The sequence below is a fragment of the Petaurus breviceps genome, unplaced genomic scaffold (genome assembly GCF_028583685.1).
Source record: "Petaurus breviceps papuanus isolate PSGF00001 unplaced genomic scaffold, PetGlider_PUasm1.0 79, whole genome shotgun sequence".
Lineage (NCBI taxonomy): Eukaryota > Metazoa > Chordata > Mammalia > Diprotodontia > Petauridae > Petaurus > Petaurus breviceps.
Window position 1 is genome coordinate 5,812,321 of NW_027186523.1, and position 23,221 is coordinate 5,835,541.

The following is a 23,221-nucleotide window of genomic DNA, read 5'->3' on the forward strand; positions in this document are numbered from 1 at the left end:
TAATTGCTTGACTTTTTTTATACAAAATGTTACTCATTTATGAAATATTAAGGACTAGCACCTAAAAATATACATTTTACTTATGGTCTTTATTGCTTAAGACTCTTTGTAAGGAACATAAACCTCCTGTAAATCTTACGAGTTTTTATAGTCTTCCTGCAGACTTTGTCATAAAATGTACAGAATGCACCATAAACAAATGATTTCTGCATTTGCTTTATTAAAGCACACTATTCTGTTAAGCAGCACCATTAATTCCATAATATTCTCAATCAAAAGAAAGAAGTATAGAGGCCAAAAGAAAAAGACAGACAACTAAAGGAAAGAAATTATTATTCAAACAATATTTTACAACCAGAAAAAATAAAAAGCTAAACATCCTTAGGTAAAAAGCTAAACATCCTTAGGTATGTCATTCTCAAGTAATTATCGCCCCAAAAGTCTAGACCAGTCTATGAAGGAGAATTGCTGACATGATCTCTCCAAAGAGAATTAGAAACTATTTTGCCCAGAGATATATCCACAAAACTAACAATTTAAGGAAAATACATATTTACAGAAATACAAAATACCTAGATTCATAAGAGAACTGGATAATTACAGAGGAAGAAATTGAACAAACCATAAACTTCCAAAGGGGGAGGAAAAAAACTCCAGGACCAGAAGAATTGAATGAAATGAATTCTATCAAACACTCAACAAACAATTCCAATATTACATAAATTATTTACAAAAATATCCAAATAAAGAATCCTATGAAATTCCTTCTATGACATATATAGTCCTAATACGTAAGCCAGGGAGAACCAAAAGAGAAAATGACCAATATTCATAATGAACATGGACGAAAAAAAAATTAAGTAAAATATTAGCAAACAGGCTAACAGCGTCATAAAGATTATAGATGATTTCACAGACATGGAAAGACTTCTGTGAAGTGATAGAGAGTGAAGTAAGGAGAACTAGAACAGTTTTTACTACAATGTCAGTATTATAAAAATGAACAATTTTGAGGACTTATAAACTGATGAAGAATGAAATGAGCAGAGCCAGGAGAATAATTTATATTACAACAAAACTGCAAAATCAGCTTTGAAAGCTGTAAGAACTATGATCAGTATAACGACCATTCATGATTCCATTCCAGTGATAAATACGCTATCCTTTATAGAGAGGTTATGAATTTAGGGTGCAGAATGAGATATATACAATCTCTCAAGCATTGAGGCAATTCATTTTCTTTGAATACCTTATATATGCAAGAAATGTGAGGGTCTTTTTTTCTCAAATGGAGTAGGAGGTAGGAAGGAGAAAAAATGGATTTTGTTAATTTTTTTTTAAATAAAGGTGGGGGCAGGATGCTACAGATGTGAAATCTTGCATGTACTTTCAGATGAGGTCACTATATAATTTTACTTCATTACAAGAGACCTCTTGGAAAGGAGAATAATCTGTAAATGTTTGTGATGTAATAACATCATGACAAACCAAGAAAGAGAGAGAGGAAGAAAAACAGAAATACTCATCAAACCCTGAATTATACCTTTTCCCGGTCCACTGACACACAGAAAAAAAATATTAGAAAGGTCGATCACCTACACTTTTTTTATTCCAAAGTTAGCCTCATATGGTCATAATTTCATTATATTCCATTGGTCATCTAACCTTTCGTATTTAAAAACACTCTTCCTTGATGATAGTACACTGATAAACCTTTGGGTTCTTCCTTTCAGTTTTAAAGTAAGATATTTTATATGAAGATTTTAAATACTGAAAAGCAGCTTAAGAAGCTCACTTTTTTTTAATTGGTATTTTTGTTTCTCAAGACAAAAAATGAGTGCAATTTTGAGTACAAAAACTGACTAAAGTTAATCATTTCTGTAGGCAGAGTGAGCTTTTTAAGGAATGCAAACTTTTTTTTTAATCCCCAAAACCATCTCTTTCCAGGTCCCAATCCTTCACCCACCCACCCACTACATGCATTTAAATTATGTTCTTAATCTAGTAGTAAACCATCACTACTGAAAAAATAAATAAAGCAGCCCTTACCATTTTATGGACTTAGAGTGACTAGCTGCTTACTTAGTAATCATCTATGATAAATAAGGAATTTAAGAAAAAGTCAGTGTCTATGAAAAAGCACATTTCATTGTAGCACCTGAGTGAAATCACAAAAATATAACTAGATAATTATGAAGATCCTGAACACAAAAACAGGAATGCAACAAAATCAGTTCTCTTCTGATACTCTTCAAAGTTTGCAAAGCACTTTACGTATTATTAACTCATTTGATCCTCACAATCCAGTAAGATAAGTGCTCTTATTATCCCCATTTTACAGATGAGGAAACTGAGACTCAAAGAGGTTGAGTGACCTGCCCAAGATAAACACGTCTAGGGAGTGTGTGAGGCAGATTTGAAATTAGGTCTTTTGGATTCCAAGCCATGAGGTCCTGCTCCCTCTCCACTGCCTAGCTGCCTGTTTTGATAGGTAGGGAAAAAAAGAGGAAGGCATTCTGGGTAAAAGGAATAGTGTGAGGAAAGATACAAATATTTGGGGATAGCAGCTAGACTGGACTAGGGTGGAAGGCACGTGTAAGGGGAGAAAGGAAGAAAAAGGACTGAATAGATAGGCCAAGACACAGCCAGCTCCCAGGATCTCAGAAATGTCTCTGACACCAGGCCTTATCTCTTGGATGTAGCTGCTGCCTTTGCCAAGAATGAAAACAAGAATTATGAAATGATGAAAAGTTTTCCCCTCTTTTTGATTCTCAGAAGACACGGAGTGATGATTCTCCAATCTAGAATTTAATATTCAGGCATAATCCACATGAGACAAGCAGATAGTAATAGGCATGGCTGCATTTTTTTTTAAACCAAAACATTCACATGTTTTCAACCTGTGCCAAGTATTGTACTCTGGCCAAACTCAAATTCAGCCATCAATTATAAACTTTGGCTTGAGAACTGGGGAGAGTGCTGTCCCTTTTGCCGGAGCAAACCTAGATTCTGAAATCTAGGCTTAACATAGGTCCTGTTACACACTAGATTTATATGGGTGGGATTACTCTGGAAAAAAAGACCCATGTCAGGGAGGACGATGTCCGAGAACAGACCCACTCCTGCTAACACTAATATCCTGAAGTACCTTCTCACTGAGTGTTATCAATGTAACAAATTCTTCAAAGTTGTACAAAAACTTGTTATTTATGATTTTTACAAAAGGGATGGTTGCAGAGCATCATATTAGTCAGAAACATGCATTCTATTTGCTGGTGACTGTCTGTACTTGCTTTCAGCTTTTATGAGCAACAAAGAGATACACTGCTTGACATAATACAACTACCCAATAGATCAATTGCAATGAAAGACGCCTGTGCGTTTTAAATCCGTTGCAAAAGCAAATGATAGGTATTAGGAAAAGCAAATTGACTCAACGACATAGCATGCTGTGAGTAAGCACCCTTATTTGGAAAAACAATATTTTTATTCTCAAATGAGATTTGTAGCCAATGAGAGGTACTAGCTTCATATTTGCACAGATTAGCATCCTCTGTTTTTCTGCAGAACAGGCAGAGGCAGTGTTCACTCCCCGTGTTCCTCTATTATTGTGCTTTAGCAGTTTTCTGAATGGACCACCTCTAGGGAACAAACAATAGATCAGGCTCAAAGCCCAGTAGTTCTGTGGAGACCACCAATTAGTAATAACTATGATGGTGAATAGTCTTGTACTAGGAATTAGACTGAGACCACCACCCAGTGCTCAGATGATGGCAACTTCCACCCATACTCATGGGGTATGAGCTGAATATTAACCAATGACCCAGAAGGGAAGAAAAAAAAAACTTATTTAATTGCCAGTTTCCTGAGCTATTCATCCTCTATTGCAACAAACACTAATTACTGACATTTAAACCTACGGCATTGGCCATAAAACCTCTTGAACACTGTCTGTGCACATCCTATTTAAAGTTGCCACCTTTGAGATTAAAACAAAGCAGAGCCCCAGGAACTGCAGGCCTTTTCCTTCCAGTCATGCCTCTTTTTCCAACCCACCGCATCTGACCTGCCATTTCATCAAGGAGGGGAGAAAGAATTTTTCTCTGAAAGCTGTACCCCTACTGTGCTGGAATAGAAATAGTATAAGGAAAGTTTGTGAAAAGGCTAATTAAAGTCCTGTTTTACAAAAAAAAAAAAAAACTAGTCAGACACAAAACAAGAATAATAAATGTCAGCAAAGAGATTTTATGAACCAAACCTAGCACAGTTGAAACCAAGAGACTAGACAGATCAACAAGGCATGAGAAGAATAGGCAATCAATAAAAGTTCCACAAGTGGACACTAGGAGGAAGTTTGTATGTGTATATGAACATCAAGAAAGGAGTAACAGGTAAAAATCCAGGCATAGGAATGGTAAATAGTAGGGAACAGGGAGGCGTTCTGACAGACAAGCAGAGCACGATCTCAGAGTGGTCTAGCAATATGCAACAGGACCTCAAACAAAGGGAGCCGTGATTGGAGGACAGGACACATTACAGAGCACTGGAGTACACCCACAATTAATGGACAGGAAATGTCTGATGAGCTAGAAAATGAGACTGAGAAGAAGCAGCCAGCCAAGAGGAGGAGAAAGCATTATCTTAGACGCCTTCAAGTAGAAGAAGTACTGGGAGGAGAAAGCATTATCTTAGACGCCTTCAAGTAGAAGAAGTACTGGGAAAGAGCCGTCAAATTTAGCAATTTAAAAATCACTGGGCAACCTGGTAGAATGATGTTCAGAGTGGGGTTGATTGAAAGAGATTAGTTAATAAGAGAATAGAAGGTAAAAAGAAAATTAAGGTAATGAGGGTAAGATGACCCTTTCAGAGAGCTGACTGAGAAAGGAAGAAGAGATACACAAGACAATAGTTTGTGGAACTGCCATTGAATATTATGGAAAGTGGCTTGTCAGAGAGATGTTTAAATAATATTTACATATCAGGTGTGTAATAGAAAATTTTTCCATTCTACTGCCAGCAAGCAAGTAGAGAGAGAAGGGCAAGCAACTGGTTCTTTATGAGGGCTATTTAGATCTTAATTAATATCAATGGTCAACTGCTGAGTACTAATTTGGTACTACACCCAGGATACATTTTCTGTTTTCAGAGGCTAGACACTGAGGTTCTCTACCAGAGTTCTCTCCCATAGCCTCAGCCAACCATATAGGCAAGACTAAAGTAGAACAGGTTTGCAGGATTCTGAGAATTGGGAAGTGACCACTGAGTCCAACCTAGATTTGAGTCTTGGCTCTATCACTTTCTTGCCCTGTGACCTCAAATACATCATTTAAGAATTCTAAGCTTCAATACATTCTGTAAAATGCTAATAATAAAATTCATGATAGTCATGTCATAAAAGTATCCATTTACACAAAATATGATCACATATTAAAGGATTTTAATCATTTCCTCTCCAAGTACCCAGCAAGAGAAACCACTGACAATCATCAAATATTTTTTCATCAAAAACTTATTTTCTACAAATTTCTCACCTCCATCTTGAAATTTGCTTAATCTTTCAAAGTATGATGACATGGGTCCCTGTACAATATCCAGAATAGCCAGAAGTGTTCTGGTCAGTCTTAGCAACTCACTGAAACTGTAAAATCCAAAGTAAATAAGATTTCGAGCCAGATGCACCACCTTTAAAAAGGGAGTGGAAAAGAAAAACAGAATGAATGTGATAAACGTGGAAATACTAAGCATACTCATTATTTTTAAATATTATTCTTTACAGGCTAATAAAAAATATTCTACACTAAAGCTAAAATATAGATTCTGATTCTGCCCAAATCTGGATTTGTCAGAGTGAAATCAATTTCCTGTTAAATTTAGAAAATAGATAAAAAATGTTATCAGGCAAATTCAGGTTGATTAGATAAATTTAAAAGGTAATTGTTTGCATTTTTGAAGTGCATTAACTCATTTAGGCCAATGTTTAATAAATGCCTATGTCAATAGAACCCAAGGATTTTTACTAAAAAGAAATATGGCCTATTATTTTTGGCCAGAAAATGTTACTTCCTCTACTTCTTTGTTATCCAAGCAGATAAACCGTGATAAAGCAAAGATCCAGTGATCTAAGAATGTCTCTGACTTTGTCCTAATGTTGTCATATAATATGGCAAAGCATGAATAAATGCCAATTCACTGTGAAAAGGAAAAGAAGCTATTGCTATAGCCATGTAGAAAATTGTTAGGTCCCAATGATCTGTATGCACAAATGACTTCGCCTATCAATGCAAGAATGCCAGATGAAGGTGATTCATGAAATTACTGTGATGACCATAAGCCATCAAGATTTAAGAATGGAAAGGGCAGCTAGGTGGTGCAGTGAGTAAAGCGCTGGCACTGTAATGAGGAGGACCCGAGTTCAGTTCTAGCCTCAGACACTTAACACCCACACAAAAAAACTAGCTATGTAACCTTGGGCAAGTTACTTAACCCCGATTGCCCTCCAAATGGAAAAAAAAAAAAAAGATTTAAGAATGGAATCAAAAGCAAAAGAAATAAGTAGTTGATATAAATATGAATTTTAATCAAAACAGATGCATCACCTTTTAAATTTTCTCACCTAACGAACTGCCTTCTCTCCAAAAGGCTTATTATTGCTTTCTTTTTTTAATATGAAGAAGTGTAAAATACCTCAAATGTAAGCTTGTTTTTCTCTTTATCCCCAAAAGGAAATGGTTGGTTTACAACCTCTTTCAAGTATTCTTCAACAAATTCCATTGTCAGTGCAAATTTCCTCTTCATATCATTTCTCGAAGAGTCTGTAATAGAATCATATCTGCAAAGATCGACAAAGGGAATCAAAATGAAATTGTTCCAAATACTGGTTGTAGACAGGTTTTAAAGTACACAAATATATACTCAGCTGTTGTTTTAGGTTAAAGCATAAGTGTGGAAACTGACCTTTGTGCAGTTTCCATTTTAAACAAAACTGAATTTTTAAATTTATTTTCTAGAAAATCTCTTCCATTTCTTTTCTTTCTACTCCCCCTTTTAATGACAGTGCTTATTAAAAGGACCAAAGACAAAAGAACTGTCTATACATACTTTGACCCTAATATTCCACTGGTAAGCATACATCCCAAGAAAATCAATGATGAAAAGAAATGCCTGATATATACCAAAATATTCATAATAGCACTTTTTGTAGTAGCAAAGAGCTGGAAATAAAGCATGTGGTTTTGGCTAAAGAAGTTGTGGTATATAAGTGTAATAAAATATCACTGTGCTGTAGGAAACTATGAATACAGAGAAACTTGGAAAACTTATATGAACTGCTACAAAGTGAGGTCAGTAATACCAGGAGAATAACATACACAATGACTAAAACAATGGAAATGGAAAGAACAACAAAACAAACAAAATGGAATGGTATAAAATTATAATGGCCAAGTTTGGCCCAAAGAAAAGATATAAAAAGGCTCCTCTCCCTGCTTCTTTGCAGAGGCAGGGGACTGTGGATATGGAATGCTTTAAATTGTGAGACCTTTATGATAAGTTGGTTAGGTTTGCTAAACTGCTTTTTCTACCCTGATTTTATGCTTTAATGTAAGATTGCTCTCTGGAAGAGAAAAGGGAGAATGGATTAATAGGGAAATATAGGTGATATAAAAAGAAAATACATCAATACAGAAATTTATAGTGATCTTGAACCAAAAAAAAGTGACATGCATGAATATGTAAGGTCAATAACCTGAATCAGAGAAAAAGACCTTATTCATGAAATTTCCATCAGAGTTGCAAGTATTGGAGCTTTGGTGAACTTTATTGGACTTACTCATGTATTGTGATCTTGGTAGGTATTTCTGTCCAAAGTCTTGCGTAACGAACAGGTACTACTGATTCTTGAGGATCTCTGTCCACATGCATGTGAAGCATAAGGCGACAGAAAGAGGCTCGTAGATCATATGGCAGGCTTTCATCTGACATACAACGTAAGATCAAATCTACTGAAAGCTGGGTAGAAATCTGGTTTATGGCTAGATATTGACGATCCAAACACATCCTTGCAAAGAGGTTCAGTTGATACCTTAAAAACATTAAACATTACATTTTTTGATTCTTCATGAGAGTTTCTTAAATACATTAACATATGTTAGCATTTCTCATGAGTTCCAGTCCCATATTAACCAACTGCCAATTAGATAAGTCCAATTGGATATCCCATTGGTATCTTAAAATCAGTGTGATAAAAAAGAACTCTACAACTTTCCTCAAAAATCTACCCCATTTCCTAACTCTCCTATATCTGTCTAGTCCAACCCCTACCTGAATTGTGAATCTTCTCTATAAATTCCAAGTAAAGATCATAAGGAAATTGAATTCTTTTAATAGCAAATAAAATATCCAAATTAATTCAACAATAATTCAAGCAAACATGTATTGAGCATCTTAATGCAAAGCACCATACTAAATGCTATAGATAAAAAGATGATGTAAATTCAAGATGATTTGAGAGGAGAGTGAAAAAGAAAGGTGATGGGGGGGGGGAGTAAGGGGAGAGAAGAATGCAGCAGCTAACAGAAAATCAGAGAAGTCTTCATAAATTAACACTTTACAGGCTGAACCTAGAAACAAGGTAACAAGTCAGAAAGGTGGATTTGAAAAGAGACTGAATTCCAGAGAGACAGTTGCTGCTGCTGTTTGTTCTTCATTCTTGAAGAGGACCATGACATCAGGGAGGTGATGCCATGACATGCAAGTGAATTAGATTTAAGGGGGCAGGCTGGGCATAGTCTTTCACCTGTGGAGCCATATTTGGCTTACTGTCTCCAGAGAGACAGTAAGATACAATGGAAAGAGTACTGGAATTATAGTCAGAAAAATCTAAGTTTGATATAGACCTTCCCTGATAACTTTAGCTGCTAGTAACCCACCCATTCCTCCCCCCACCACACCCCCACACAATCTATTTACTTTGTATGTATTTTGCATTTACTTATTTTTGTACATTTTTTCCCCTTTAATAGAATGTAAGCTCCAGGTCTATTTCATTTTGGCTTTTGCATCTTCAGTGCCTAAGATAGCAAATCATAGATGCTTAATAGATGTTTGAGGACTGAATGAACAAACCAGTTTCATCTGTAGCATGGGCATAATAATAATACCTATTGTATCTACGTCAAAAAAATTTTTTTGATGAAGCTCAAATGTAATTACATATAAAGTTCTTTGAAAACTTTAAGGTATTACATAAACTTCAGTTATTACTATTATTATTCCAGGCAAATGGGATGACTGTGTGGATATATGGAAGCAGGAAATAAAATGTTGAAGCCTTTCAAATAGTCAAGGGCCATAGACTGTTAATGCAGAATAAAGTAAAGTAAAGTAAAGCAGGAAAAGTTATTCCTGTGTCCTTTTGATTTCATGTTCCCTTCCTTATTACTTCAACATTTGTGGCATTAGGAGTACCATAGTTATAAATTTTGCCTGAGATCTTTAAATATTGCAAATACAGAGAAATTGAAAGCAATCTATATTCACATTAAAAAAGAAACAGCTTGTTTTACACAATAATTCAAAAACAACAGTTTTGCTTTTGTTTTAAAATATTACATGCACCTTGACCTCTACATTTTCTCAGAATTTTATCTTAAATATTTTAATATTTTAATTAAAATTATTATTTAACCCATGAGTTTGATGAAATTACCAATAAGCATTTGAGATCATGAATTACAGTTCTTTACAATACTTGACCTATAATAGGTGAGGACTTCTAAATCAGCCTTTGTGCCTTCTTTAGCCTCTTGTGCAAGATGTCGGATAGCTTTGCCATGAGGTTCCTTATTGCTGTCAATCCAGTAAAGCCAGACTTCTTCATCATCAATATCATCTGGGAGGATGGAACATTCCAAAGGATTGTCTATTTGCATGGAAACCAGCCTTCAAATAAGTAGCACATGATAAAACTATTAATAAACTCAGTTAACAGCTGTGATAAGGACTATTATGGAGCTGAATAATAAGCTGAAAAGAATGTTTCTCATTATAAATGCTTACTTGGTTTGAATGAGAATGTCAGCATTTCCTGGACTCAGCATAAATTTACAGATGAGTTCTTGAGTTACTGGTATAGCAGTTGTATTAGACACACACAAGTCTGATAAGTAATCCAGAAATCTGATCAAAGAAGAAGATAATGTTGAACAAAACACAAGAAATTGTATTAATGAAATATGAATTGCAGCAAATTCATTTTCACATTTGTAATTTGCTTCTGTAATCTTTTTGAGTTAACATACTTTGGTACTGTCACTGGACCCTACTCTACTACATTTTAGACTCATAGTAGTGACCCTATGTTCTCAAAGGCTATGCTCCCAGAGTATAAACTCTATAAGACTGTGCCATTCTAGAAAGGCTTTGAGGAAGGCCCCAGCAAATGAAAGAGATAGATTTCTGAAGAACCATTCAGCCAAATACAGAGGCTCACATGCAGTAGACTGGTCACTAAATGATTAATTTTTTTGGCATAGCAAAACCAAGAAATAAGAGAAAAGTGCCTCTTAGTGCTCCTGTAGGAACAACAGCAAAGTGGTAGAAAGGAGGACAGAGGGTTCTAAGAATCACATAGGTTGGGGTGCATTTTTAGGTTGTTGTTTTTTTTTTACTGTTGATACTATAAGTATGATATATTTGTCCAATGACCAATGAGTAGACATACTGACAGAAGAACTGAATTGTATCAATCTTGACATTCTCTCTACAAATGAAACCAGAAGGGAATTTCAGCTAACTGAAACAGTCATGGGTAACCCTTGGAGAGGCAAAAAAATAAATTGGCACAGTTATTTTTAATCATACAACCAAAGGCAACCAGAATCACTTTCATGGGATGTCTGGTCATCTCAAAAAGCAATCCTGGTGATAAGAATTTGCAAAAAGTCTTTCATGAAAATAATTGCAGTTTATGTGCCAATATTGGTTACTAAATGTAAAGAAATAGACAAATTCTGCAAAGAACTCAATAAGAGCCTCCAGATTAAATTGATATATAGTCTAGTATTTGGTAACTTCAACCCAAAAGTAGATAAAGGTGAGGGTGACAAAAAATGTTTGGGGAAATATGCTTTAGTCAGGGGTGAGGAACACGTAGCCTAGAAGTCACATATCGCCAGGTAGCACAGCGAGTAAGAGCACTGGCTCCAGTGTCAGGATGACCTGGGGATCGAATCCCAGACTCAGACACTTAGCATCCACCCAGAAACACCTGGCCGTGTAACCTTGAGCAAATTACTTAACCCCGAATGCTTAAAAAAAAAAGTCACATATCCTTGACTGCAGCCTTTTGACTAAGTCCAGATTTTATAGAACAAATCCTTTTATTAAGGGGATTTGTTCTGTGAAGTTTGAATTCAGTCAGAGGGCCACACTTGAGGACCTAGAGGGCCACATGTGACCTTGAAGCTTCAGGTTCCCCACCCTAGGTTTAGATAAAAGGAATGAGAAAAGCCAAGACTTTGTATCAAGGATACATACTTCAAGAAAAGAGTTGATAAGGGCGGCCAGGTGGCACAGTGAGGAAGAGCACCGGCCCCAGAGTTGGGATGACCTGGGATCGAATCTGGGCTCAGATACTTAGTACCACACCCAGAAATAACTGGCCATGTAACCTTAGGCAAGTTACTTGACCCCAATTGCTTTTTAAAAAAATGAAAGAAAAGAGTTGATAGTGAATATGGTAAGCACAGGAAAAGTGGATCAATTATACCCTAAAAGACTTGTCACTGATGTGGAAGTTATCTATAAATGAGCTACCTATGTTTAGTCATATCACCAGCTTATCAGGGCAAAAACATTAGAATTAGTATAAAGCAAGACAAAAGAGTAATAATGGGGGGGAAAAGATGGCATATAACTAAAACAACTCAATTTAAACAAGTTATCAGCAATAAGAAATGGACATCAGAAATTGGATAAAACTGATTTACCACAACTAGAAGACCCAAAGAGATCAGAAAGTACTTTAATCAGCTCACATAATCAGCTTGCTTGTGAAGCAAAGAGAGATGGAAGACAAAGGCAAGACTAGTTGAAAATATAAACCTGTCAACAAGCATTTATTAAGTGCCTACTACATATCAGGTACTGTACTAAGAATCAGAGATAAAAAGAAAGCATGGTCCCTCCTTTCAAGGAACTCAAATTCCAATGCAAGAGACAGTATGAAAAGTGACTATATAGATAGAGGATATATACTGAATGTAAGTGAAAGGTATATGAGTAGTGAAGAATAGAACCAGATTAAAACAGCTTGGTAGGAGAGCTAACCATGTGGTATCATGTCAGAGTTAAGATAAAAATGAAGAGATAGGGGCAGCTAGGTGGCGCAGTGAATTAAGTGCTGGCTCCAGAGTCAGGAGGACTTGAGTTCGGTTCCAGCCTCAGACACTTAACACCCACACATACAAACTAGCCATGTAACCTTGGGCAAGTTACTTAACCCCAATTGCCCTCCAAAGGGCAAAAAAAAAAAAAAATGAAGAGATAATAACGAAAAGAAGATAAATAGAAAAAAAAATTGTAAAGACTAGATAATGAACTTTCCTAAAATCACAGTACTAGATGTATTTATAGGGAAGGTGAAAATAGCCAGATTGGGAACAAACATGGGAAAAGCAGCCAGCCTGGACCAAATGTTTGTAGAGAAAGAAGATCCATGCTGGATCACCATTTTGAAAGTGTTAAAGTAATGATATACAAGCCATCTTAGAGAAGGGAAGATATTAAAGACTGGAAAAGATCAAAGACCTAATTAACATAAAAAATTCAATCAAGAAAATATCAATTACTGAACAATATACCAACTTTCTCACCTACAGAAAATCTTTATGCAAGTCTTTATACATATAAATTGATGGCATCCTCAAAGGTGGTATTAGCAGGGAACAAGCAGTCTTTTCCAAATAATACCATTAATGCACTACATTTCACCATTCAATCATTTACAGCCACCCCGTCCTCAAACTGGACCTCCAGAAAATGTACCTGGGAAGAGCTAAGCCCCTACTCAGCACTCACTGGAGCCATGATGACCCATCTTCACCCTGGCTGTTTTTGACCCTGATGACTACGGTCACTCTACGTTCTCAACAAGACCTGCCATGACCATGTTAGGAAACATCTAAATCACTAGACTTGGCACTTCCTGGAACCATGAATACATTCTCTTTTCATCTCCTGCTTCCATCTTGTTCCTGGAACCTTAGCCTGTATCCTACAATTCCTAATAAAGATCATAACCTACCTAAATTCATTCCTCAATGTTTTACATGCTCCTGCCCCAATATGCCATTCCCATTCCAGGAATTCTGAACTTTCTGTTATCATTGCCCAAGCCTTTTTCTCTGTCTCCTCACTAACTGTTCCATTCCCTTCCACCCACCCACCCCTACCAACAATGTCCCACTCTAAAGCTATTCATCCCTTCCACTGCCCTCCAGAAATTCTTTTTCCATAGGTAACAAACTTGCTTTCATCTTAAACCTTTTCCTTTCTCAATCTCCTCTTGCACTCACTGAGACCTGACTCCCTCATAATGATGCAGATTCCGTGGCCACCCCTTCTACCACTGATTGGACTGACTGCACTTTGATTCATAGCCCCAGATGCACTGGTTAATAGGATTATTTCTTGCTCCCCATTGCCTCTTCTAGGCCCTTCCTCTAACATCCATCACTAAGAAATCTGTCTTCCTTTGAGGTTTATTCAATCCATATTTATTACCCAACCAAGATTCTGGTAGCTCTTATCTATGGACTTCTAGGATCTCTCCTCCCTTCCTTAACAAGTCCAGTGCCTGGCTCCTCTTTCTCTCCTCTCCACCTCCCACCTTCACACAACATACATATTGATACTCCCCAAATCATCCTAATCTCACAGTTCCTCAAATTACTCATTTCATATAATCTACTCCTCCAAGTCACCTCAGCTACACATAGAAACGGTCATACCTTTGATCTTGCCACAAACAAGTGTTATACTTCCATGTTTACGAACTCTGAAATTCTTTTATCTGACCAAAATCTATTGTTATTCTACCCTTCCTGTTTTTCAATGCCTACCCCTGTCTGTCATTATCACCATGACCTTTAATCCCTCCTCCACTCTTCAATTCTTTCCCAGGTCATCATTTTCTGCACTAACTATACTCTTTTCCTTCATCTTGACCCCTTAGTGAACCCACTTAACTCATCTCTTGAGTCTCTGCTTGAATCTTCTCTTGCTCCCTCATCGTACTGCCAATCATGCCCTGCTAAGCCCCAATCTTGAATTACTTCAACCACCCACTGCTTTTTTCTTGCTTACATACTGCTAAAAGATGCCTTTAAAAAAAATCACAAACTATGCTGACAGGATCCACCACAAATTCATGTTACACAAGTCAACCAGGCTTTCACTGTGGCAAAGCAATTCTTTTACACCTCCATTATCACTATATCATTGACCCCAGCTGCTTTTCCAAAGCTTTTCTTCTCTTCTCAAACTCACCATCTTCTTCCTTCCATCTTTTCAGCTGAGTTTCAGCTCATACTTCACTCCCCCCACCAAAAATTGAGGCTATGTGGCAAAAGCTCGCTCTTATCTCCTCCTCTTCAACTCATATCACTCAGATGCCTCCTGCTACTACCTCCTTCTTCAACCCTGTATTACATAAGGAGGCAGCTTTTCTTTTTGCCAATGCAAACTCATCTTCATGCACAACTGATTCCATGCCATCTTCTCCCTCAGATTGCCCTTTCTATCATTCCCACTCTCTCACCAACCTTCAGTCTACTGGCTGCTTCCCTACATCATTCAACTAAAACAGCTCTCTCTAATGATCTCTTATTGTCAAATCTAAAAGTATTTTCTCAGTTCTCATCCTTCTCTACCTCTCTATAGCCTTTGACATTGTGAATCATCCACTTCTTGATTCTCTTTTCTCTCTAGGTTTCTGTGACTATTCTGTCCTGGTTCTTCTGTCTGATAACTACATCTCAGTCTCCTCTAGGACACACTCACTAATTCTGGGTGTCCTCCCCCCACCTCCCACTGACCCAGACTCTCTACTATTCCCTCTTTCCATTTCCCTCTATAAATTCCATGTAGTGATCTCATAAGCTCCCAGGTATTTAAATGTCATCACTATGCAGATGATTCATAGATCTACTCATCCAGCCCTAACCTCTCTCCTAACTTCCAGGCTCATATCTCCAAATTCCTCTTGGATATCTCTAACTAGGTGTCCTGAAGACATCTTAAAACCAGTATACCCAAGAGTGAACTCATTGTCTTTCCCCTCCAAACCATCTCACTCTTTCAAACTTCCCTGCTATGGTTGAGGGCATTATCATCCTCCCAGACACTTGGTGTCATCATCCTTGACTCCTCAGTCTCTGCCAATCAATTGGCAGATCTCGTCACTTCCACTTCTCTCTGACACATCTACCACCCCAGTGGAAAACCTCATCACCTCTTCTCCCAGCTATTGTTGTAGCCTTCTTGTTAGTCTCCTGATTCAAATCTCTCCCCACCCCATTCCATCCTGCACTTAGCTGTCAAATTTATCTTTTAAAAGTGTGGGTCCAACTATCTCAACCCACGTATTCAATAAATTCTAATTATTCCCTGTTGCTTTCAGGATCAAAAATTCTTTGCTTGGTTTTTAAAGCCCTTTATAATCTGACCCCTTCCTATAATTCCATTCTTTTTATACTTTAATTACTCCCATATACTGTTACCCAGTGACACTGGGCTTCTTATTGTTCTTCACACAAGATGCTCCATCTCCCAATTCCAGGCATTTTCACTGGCTGTGTCCCTGCCTGGATTTCTTTCCTGCTTTAGAATTGTCTCATGGCTTCCTTGCCTTCCTTCATGCCCAAGCTAAAATCCTACTTTCTACAAAAATCCTTTTCCAATCCCCCTTAATTCTTGTGGCACTATAAGATTATCTCGGTCCCCTCCATACGTATCCTGTTTGTACATAGCTGCTTGCATGTTGTTTCCTCCATTAGACTATGAGCTACTTAAGAACAGGAACTATTCTTTGCCTTTCTTTGTATCCCCAACACTTAATGTACTGTTGGGGATACACAGTTTGGTATGTAGTAGGCACTTAATGTTTAATGATTTTATTTGCTCTGAAAACTGTCATCAAATCAATGCTATGGTTGCCTCTGGAAAGAGAATATTCATTGATTGTCTTATTGTTCTACTTGCCTTCTTTGTGACTTCCCAGAATACAATACTAGTCCCTGACCAACACTCCCCTATATGTATAGTCTCACATTAGAATGAAGCTTTTTGAGAGTAAGTGCCACTTTTATATTTATTTTGCCATTACACAGCACAGTGCCTGGTGTATAGTAAGTGCTTAACAAATGCTTTTTCATTCATTTGCCTAGGTAGGAACATTGCTCAGGGCATAGAGCACTGAACTTGCAGTCAGAAAGATCTGAGTTCAAATCCTGCCTCAGAGACTTACTGTATAACTCTGGGCAAGTCACTTAACCTCTCTCTGCCTCAGTTTCCTTATCTATAACATGCACCTACCTCCCACAGTTTTGAGAATAAAATGAGATATTTGTAAAGCACTTTGTACACATTAAAGTACTATATAAATGCTAACTACTGTTATTATTCATTATCATTTGACAATTGATTAAAAGACATAGAGAATCTAAATTTTTTATGGTTACTATTTGTTAAGTATGCAATAGCATTTGATATCAAAGAGCAAAATGTCACCTCCAAATGTATTTTATAGCATGTTATTCACATCTCAGAATCAATGAAAATTCTTTTGAAAGAGAGACAGTGGCAAGTAGGTAGTATAGTGGCTGCAGCACCAGCTCTGGAGTCAGGAGGACCTGAGTTCAAACCTGGCCTCAGACACTTACTAGCTGTGTGACCCTGGCCAAGGCAAGGAAAGAAGAAAGGAAGGATTCTGTTTTATGCCTCACCTATGTAAATGACCTTCTGATCATTGAATGGAATTATTGCTGTTGTATCTTTCGAGGAATCTTAGTTGGGAAACACCTTGTTAGAGAAGATCCCTCAAGAGGGAATTTTGCTTTGTGGTATCAAATTTCTTTTTTTCATACTGAAAAAACAACCAGCACATTGGGCTCTTATGTTCATTAAATATTTACCCAATTATGAAATCATAAATATGAATGAATAAAAAGCACTTATTTGGTGCTCTATATGCACCAAGCACTGTGCTAAGTAATGAGGATACAAAAGCAAGATAGCTTACTCTCCAAAAATTTACATTATGATGAACGACATACAGTGCAGAAGCCAAATTGGAGAGGATTTCTCTATGGATAATGAAGTTGTACAAGATACTCCTGTCTTAGGATGGCATTGAACTGGTTGCATCAAGCCCTGAAATATTCCAGAGCCTCCTGCAAGGATCTGCAAGCACTCAAAAGAGTCTGACCTGTACATTGAAAAGGTCAAGTGGATGAATGATGTCTGTAGTCCAGATTAAGTCATGCATTTGAACGGAAAGCCTGTAGAACTTATCAACTGGTGCATTTACCTAAGATAGACAGTATAGATGGAGTGTCAGCTAAGAGGTAAACAGGAAGCTAGATTGCTCTCAGACCTACAGAGTTCCTGTAATGATACAAAGTTTCCTATGGAAACAAAGGGCCTTTTTCAAAATTTCAGAATTCTACAAGTATTACCATCTATCCGTGAGACATGGAATATAACAATTTCAAAAGAATTAAAAATAAATAACACAAAGAGGGCAATGGAGAGGCACATGTACATAGGAGTATGTTGTAACAAATTACTGATGATAAACTTCAGAGGTGAACAAGAGTAAAAGAGGTCAACAAGGGAATACATAGCAGGAAAAGAAGTTGGTCTGGTTGTGTGATGAGGACAAAAACAAATATACACTCAGACTGCTCCACATTCACCTTCACAATGGCAGAAGAAAGCAAGGAAGTCCTCCAGGACACTGGATGGATTCCCTGTGGCAAACTTAGTGAGCAGTATCCCCCAGGACAGGCAGGCATGAAGGAATTGTGCTCTTTATCAGAGAAAGCCCAAACGGATAAGATGACAGACCATTTTCAGGATTTGAACATACTTTCACAGTTTTATCTCTGACCAATTTTGACTCAGTGTACTGATCTTTTATGAATGAAGAATCATATTATTGTACTACATATCACCTAAATATGAAGAATAAGAATATTTATTTCTTAAATTTGTGCAGGGCTATTCTCTTTCCTGTACTATGCCTACCTCTGATTAGGATATACTTTACCTACCCTAAAATGACCTCACTCCTGGGTTTGGAAGATTAAGATCATGGGCCAAAGCTGCTTGAACTATTCCATACAAAAGAAAAAAATCTTGCATTCACTTCCGGTGAAGAATGTTGGCCTTATAGAGTCAAAAAGAACTAGTCTCACCCTCTACAACTGATTTTCTATAACAAGTAGTATAATAATTTTAAGCAATTCAATTAACTTTTCCACAGGTCACTTGTTCCTTATGTTAATGGTGTTTAATGATAAAACATTGTCCACTTGAAAGACCACCTGACTTAAAGTAAGAAGAGGTCAACTTATCGGTCCTGCCTCCCTTTCATTTACTATAAGACAAGTAGTGAACTCTCAGCCTCAGTTTACCCATCTGTAAGATCCTATTTTATCTTGCAGGATTGTAATGAGAACCTAATAAGATGATGTATATAAAAGTGGTCTGAAAAACTAAAGTAGACTAACAATAGAATTCATCATTACTCCATTTGGTATCAGTCTACTCAAAGAATGAGGAAGTCATATACAACTCTCTAATGGGCTTTAATCACCTATGATAGAGCCACTTTTTAAGAAGGTACAGATAAGGAATGAACCTGTAATTTTATTAGTGAAAGGGTGCCCCCAGCCACTGGCCAGAGGGACTCCAGATCAGCAGCAGCTGTGGCCTTTTCCAGAATTATCAACACATAGATGCTAAGGACAAAGTGAGAGGTCAGTGCAGTCTGGACTTTGGGACCCAGTAAGTGGGAGTGCATTGGCTTTTGCCCCCGGGGCAAGAAGCCAGCACAGAGAGCCAGTGCCACATGGCAGCTTCAGCTCCTGGCCTACAGAGTGTAGGGGGACCAAGCACCAGTCTGAGGGGTAATCACTCTTGCTTTAACCTGCTTGGATCTGGATTGTAGTCTAGGTGGAGGTCCTGGGGTGTGTGTCCAGCTTGCCAGAGCATGTGGAAGCCTCAGAGAGGACACCCATCTAATACCTCTGGCAGCTGAGAAAACCCTAGCATTTGGGACGAAAGGTCCCCTGTCTGGTGGCAGAGACCTACTGTGGCAAAAAGCCCAGGGGTCAAGTGACTGAGGGGAGACATGAACAGGCAAAGGAAACAAAGCAGACAAAAGATTCCAACATTAGACTCCTATTTTGGGGACAAAAAGGAGCAAAGCATGGAACAGGAGGAAAACAGTGAAGTCAGAACTCCTGCACCCAAAGCTTCAAAGGAAAATACAAGCTGGTTACAGGCCATAGAGGACCTTAAGAAGCAGATAAGAGAAGTGGAGGAAAAATTGGGAAGAGAAATGAGAACAATGCAAGAAAATTACGAAATGAAAGTCAACAGCCTGACTGAGGAAAATAACACCTTAAAAAACAGACTAACTCAATTGGCAAAAGAGGCTCAAAAAGGCAATGAGTAGAAGAATGCCTTAAAAAGCTGAATTTGCCAGATGGAAAAAGAATCTCAAAAGCTCACTGAGGAGAATCATGGCTTCAGAATTAGACTGGAGCAAATGGAAGCTAATGACTTGATGAGAAATCAAGATGCCGTTAAACAGATCCAAACAAATGAAAGAATAGAAGGCAATGTGAAATATCTCATGGGAAAAACCACTGACCTGGAAAATAGATCCAGGAGAGATCATTTAAAAATTATTGGACTACCTGAAAGCCATGATCAAAGTAAGAACCTACAAATCATCCTCCAGGAAGTTCTCAAAGAAAACTGCCCTAATGGTTTAGAACCAGACGGCAAAATAGAGGTTGAAAGATCACCTCCTGAAAAAGATCCCAAAAAGAAAACTCCTAGGAATATTATAGCCAGGTTCCAGAATTCCCAGATTAAGGAGAGAATATTACAAGCAGCCAGGAAGAAACAATTTTAATATTGTGGAAACACAATCAGGATAACCCAGGATCTGGCAGCTTCTACCCTGAGGGATCAAAGGGCTTGGAATATGATATTCCAGAGGGCAAAGGAGCTGGGATTAAAACCAAATATCACCTAACCAGCAAAACTGAGTATCATGTTTCAGGGGAAAATATGGTCATTCAGTGGAATACAGGACTTTCAAGCATTCTTGATGAAAAAACCAGAGTTGAATAGAAAATTTGACATTCAGATACAAGAAGCAAGAGAAGCATGAGAAGATAAACCAGGAAAAGAAATCATAAGGAACTTATCAAAGTTGAACTATTAACATTCCTACATGGAAAAACAATAATTGTAACTGATGAAACTTTTGTCAGTATGAAAATAGTTGAAGGGAATATATATATATCTGTATCTATATATGAGGGCATATGGGCATATGAATACATATGTGAATGTGTGTATATATGTTTACAGGTATACATAGATAGAGGGCACAGGACCAATTTAATAGGAAGGGATGATACTTAAAAGGTGAAATTAATAGGTGAGAGAGGAATATAATGAGAGGAGAAGGGAAGAGACAAAATGGGGTAAACTATCTCATGTAGAAGAGGCAAGGGAAAATGGTTACAATTGAGGGGAAGAATAGGAAGGCAAAAGGGAATGGGTCAACTTTATTCCCATTGAATTTGGCTTGGGGAGGGAATGAAATACACACTAAATTGGGTATCTCACCCTACAAGAGAGTAGGGGGGAAGGGGATGAGATGGGGGATGATGGAAGGGAGGACAGGCTGGGGGCGATTGAAGTTGGAAGCACCCACTTTTGAAAAGGGATGGGATCAAAGTAGAGAATGGAACAAGTGGGAGTTGGGATAGGAAGGAGGTAAATATAGTCAGTCTTTTACAATATATCTACTATGTTATTGTTTTGTAGTATCCACACATGTACAACCTATACTAAACTGCTTATCTTCCCAGTAAGGGTGGATGACAAGGGAGGAAGGGATTGAATCTAGAATTCAAAGTTTTAAAATCAAATGTTTAAATATATATATACAATTTTTAATACTATTTTACATGTAATTGAGAAATAAGATATACAGGCACTGGGGCATAGAGATTCACCACGCCCTACTGGAAAAGTCGAAAGGGGTATGGGAGAAAATATGGGAGAGAGCATATTGGAGGAGGGGATATCCTGTGGGACTGCTATTTTGGGGCAGTGGATAGGGGAAAAATGGGGAGAAAATTTGTAACTCAAAATCTGGTGGAAATGAATGATGTGAATCAGAAATTAATAACGCATTTGAAAAATGGAAAAAAAAAAAAAGGGTGCCTGAGATGAAGAATTTCTTCTACTAAATGCAGGTCTACATCTTCTCTGCAGCTTACAAATCTTAGAAGGCTACCTAGAGCACTGAGAGAGGGTAACTTGCCACTAAAAGAGGGTAACTTACACAGCCAGCATATGCATTCTTTAGGGATTAATATTAGTATTATTGGCAATATTATTATAAACACAATATACTTTTTTTTTCCAAAACAGGAAAGAGAAATAGGTTGACAATGTAGGAAAACTCTAAATAAAACAAGTCCTAAAAATAAAACCAAAAGCCACTCTCTGTAACAAAATAACATATAGGGGCAGCTAGGTGGCGCAATGAACAGAGCACCGGCCCTGGAGTCAGGAGGACCTGAGCTCAAATCCGGCCTCAGACACTTAACACCCAAAAAAAAAAAAAAAAAACACTAGCCATGTGACCTTGGGCAAGTCACTTAACCCCAACTGCCCTTCCTTCCCCTACAAAAACAAAAACAAAGAAAATAATATACAACATGGACCATTTCAGACCTTGGCTCACGGTTCCTCCGGAGTAAATTAACAAATGTTTCAATTTCTTTTGCTGTGATATGTTTTTCTAGTAGTTTTCTGTTGTTGTGCAACAAAGCTGTGATGGTATCCTCTGCCAAAATATCATAGCCAATCTGGGATTGCATGACACAGAAATTCTTAGCAATATATTCCTGCCAAAAAAGAAAGGGCCCAGGATGATCTGTTAATGCAATTCAATTCACACATAAAAAAATTATTAAACACCTACTAAGAGCAAGATACTGTGCTAGATAAGGTTAAGTGGTAAAAAAAAAAATGGAGCCAAGATATAATTCATAATGATGATAGGTCAATTTATTCAAATTGAATAAAAATCATCATACGATGTATTTAAAGAGAGCAGCATTGAAAAACTAAGTAGCTTAATGGAGAAAGCAAAAAACATTAATATAGAGCTGAAACCAAATTATAAAAGCAAATCTTATAAAATATAATAGGGTTTAAATATCTTATTATTACTAAATGCTTGTCAGGGAAAAGCACAATCTAATTATAATTAAATATTTTATGTGATGAGGCACTTCAAGAATTGCCTGACTTGAATCCAACTGCTGGTTCAATTGACTATTCTTTATTTTATTATTTATCATAGGAGACCCAAAGGTTAGTCTTTTTAGCTTCCCCCTAAAGAAATAGCATTTCTACGATTTATGAATCAATTATTTTGCATAATTTTGTTGTTGTTCAGTTATTTTACATAATTAGAGAAGTGAATGAACATTATGGGACCTTTGTTCCTAATCTTTAGGTATGTGCATATCAAGTGTGAAATGTCACATGTAAGATCTCAGATGGATTTGGATGTTTTGTGGTTTGGTTTTGTTTTTAATAGGTATTTCTATAAAGGCACAATCAGTTAGAAAGGTAACAGCAAGATCTGATAATGTCTTCAAGTTTTTAAAAGTTATATTGAATAAAATGATATTACTGTTTAGTTCTTAATCAGATGTTCTTTGGTCATAATCTTTGTTACTTCACACATATACTCCCATTTAACTCCTCTTTAGCTCCAAGTTTGGGCAAACTGTACTCAAATTCACCAATTCTAATTTCTCAAGTTCTATTAATAATTGAGATATTATCTTGGAAAAGACATCCCAATACACAGAATTTTCACTGTCCTGCTCTG

General features: G+C 37.2%; 1 protein-coding gene across 3 annotated transcripts in view; it reads right to left on the reverse strand.

Annotated features, from left to right (window-relative positions):
* The window catches only part of LOC138175799 (inositol 1,4,5-trisphosphate-gated calcium channel ITPR2), a 529,022-nt gene that overhangs the window by 314,686 nt on the left and 191,115 nt on the right, over window positions 1-23,221 (reverse strand). For all 3 annotated transcript variants that reach the window (XM_069106292.1, XM_069106291.1, XM_069106293.1), the window contains exons 16-21: window positions 22,051-22,223; window positions 10,057-10,176; window positions 9,754-9,939; window positions 7,829-8,080; window positions 6,685-6,829; window positions 5,532-5,682 (exon numbers count right to left, since the gene is read on the reverse strand). In XM_069106292.1, coding sequence (XP_068962393.1) covers window positions 5,532-5,682; window positions 6,685-6,829; window positions 7,829-8,080; window positions 9,754-9,939; window positions 10,057-10,176; window positions 22,051-22,223 — 1,027 coding nt within the window. The remainder of the gene's footprint in view (window positions 1-5,531; window positions 5,683-6,684; window positions 6,830-7,828; window positions 8,081-9,753; window positions 9,940-10,056; window positions 10,177-22,050; window positions 22,224-23,221) is intronic.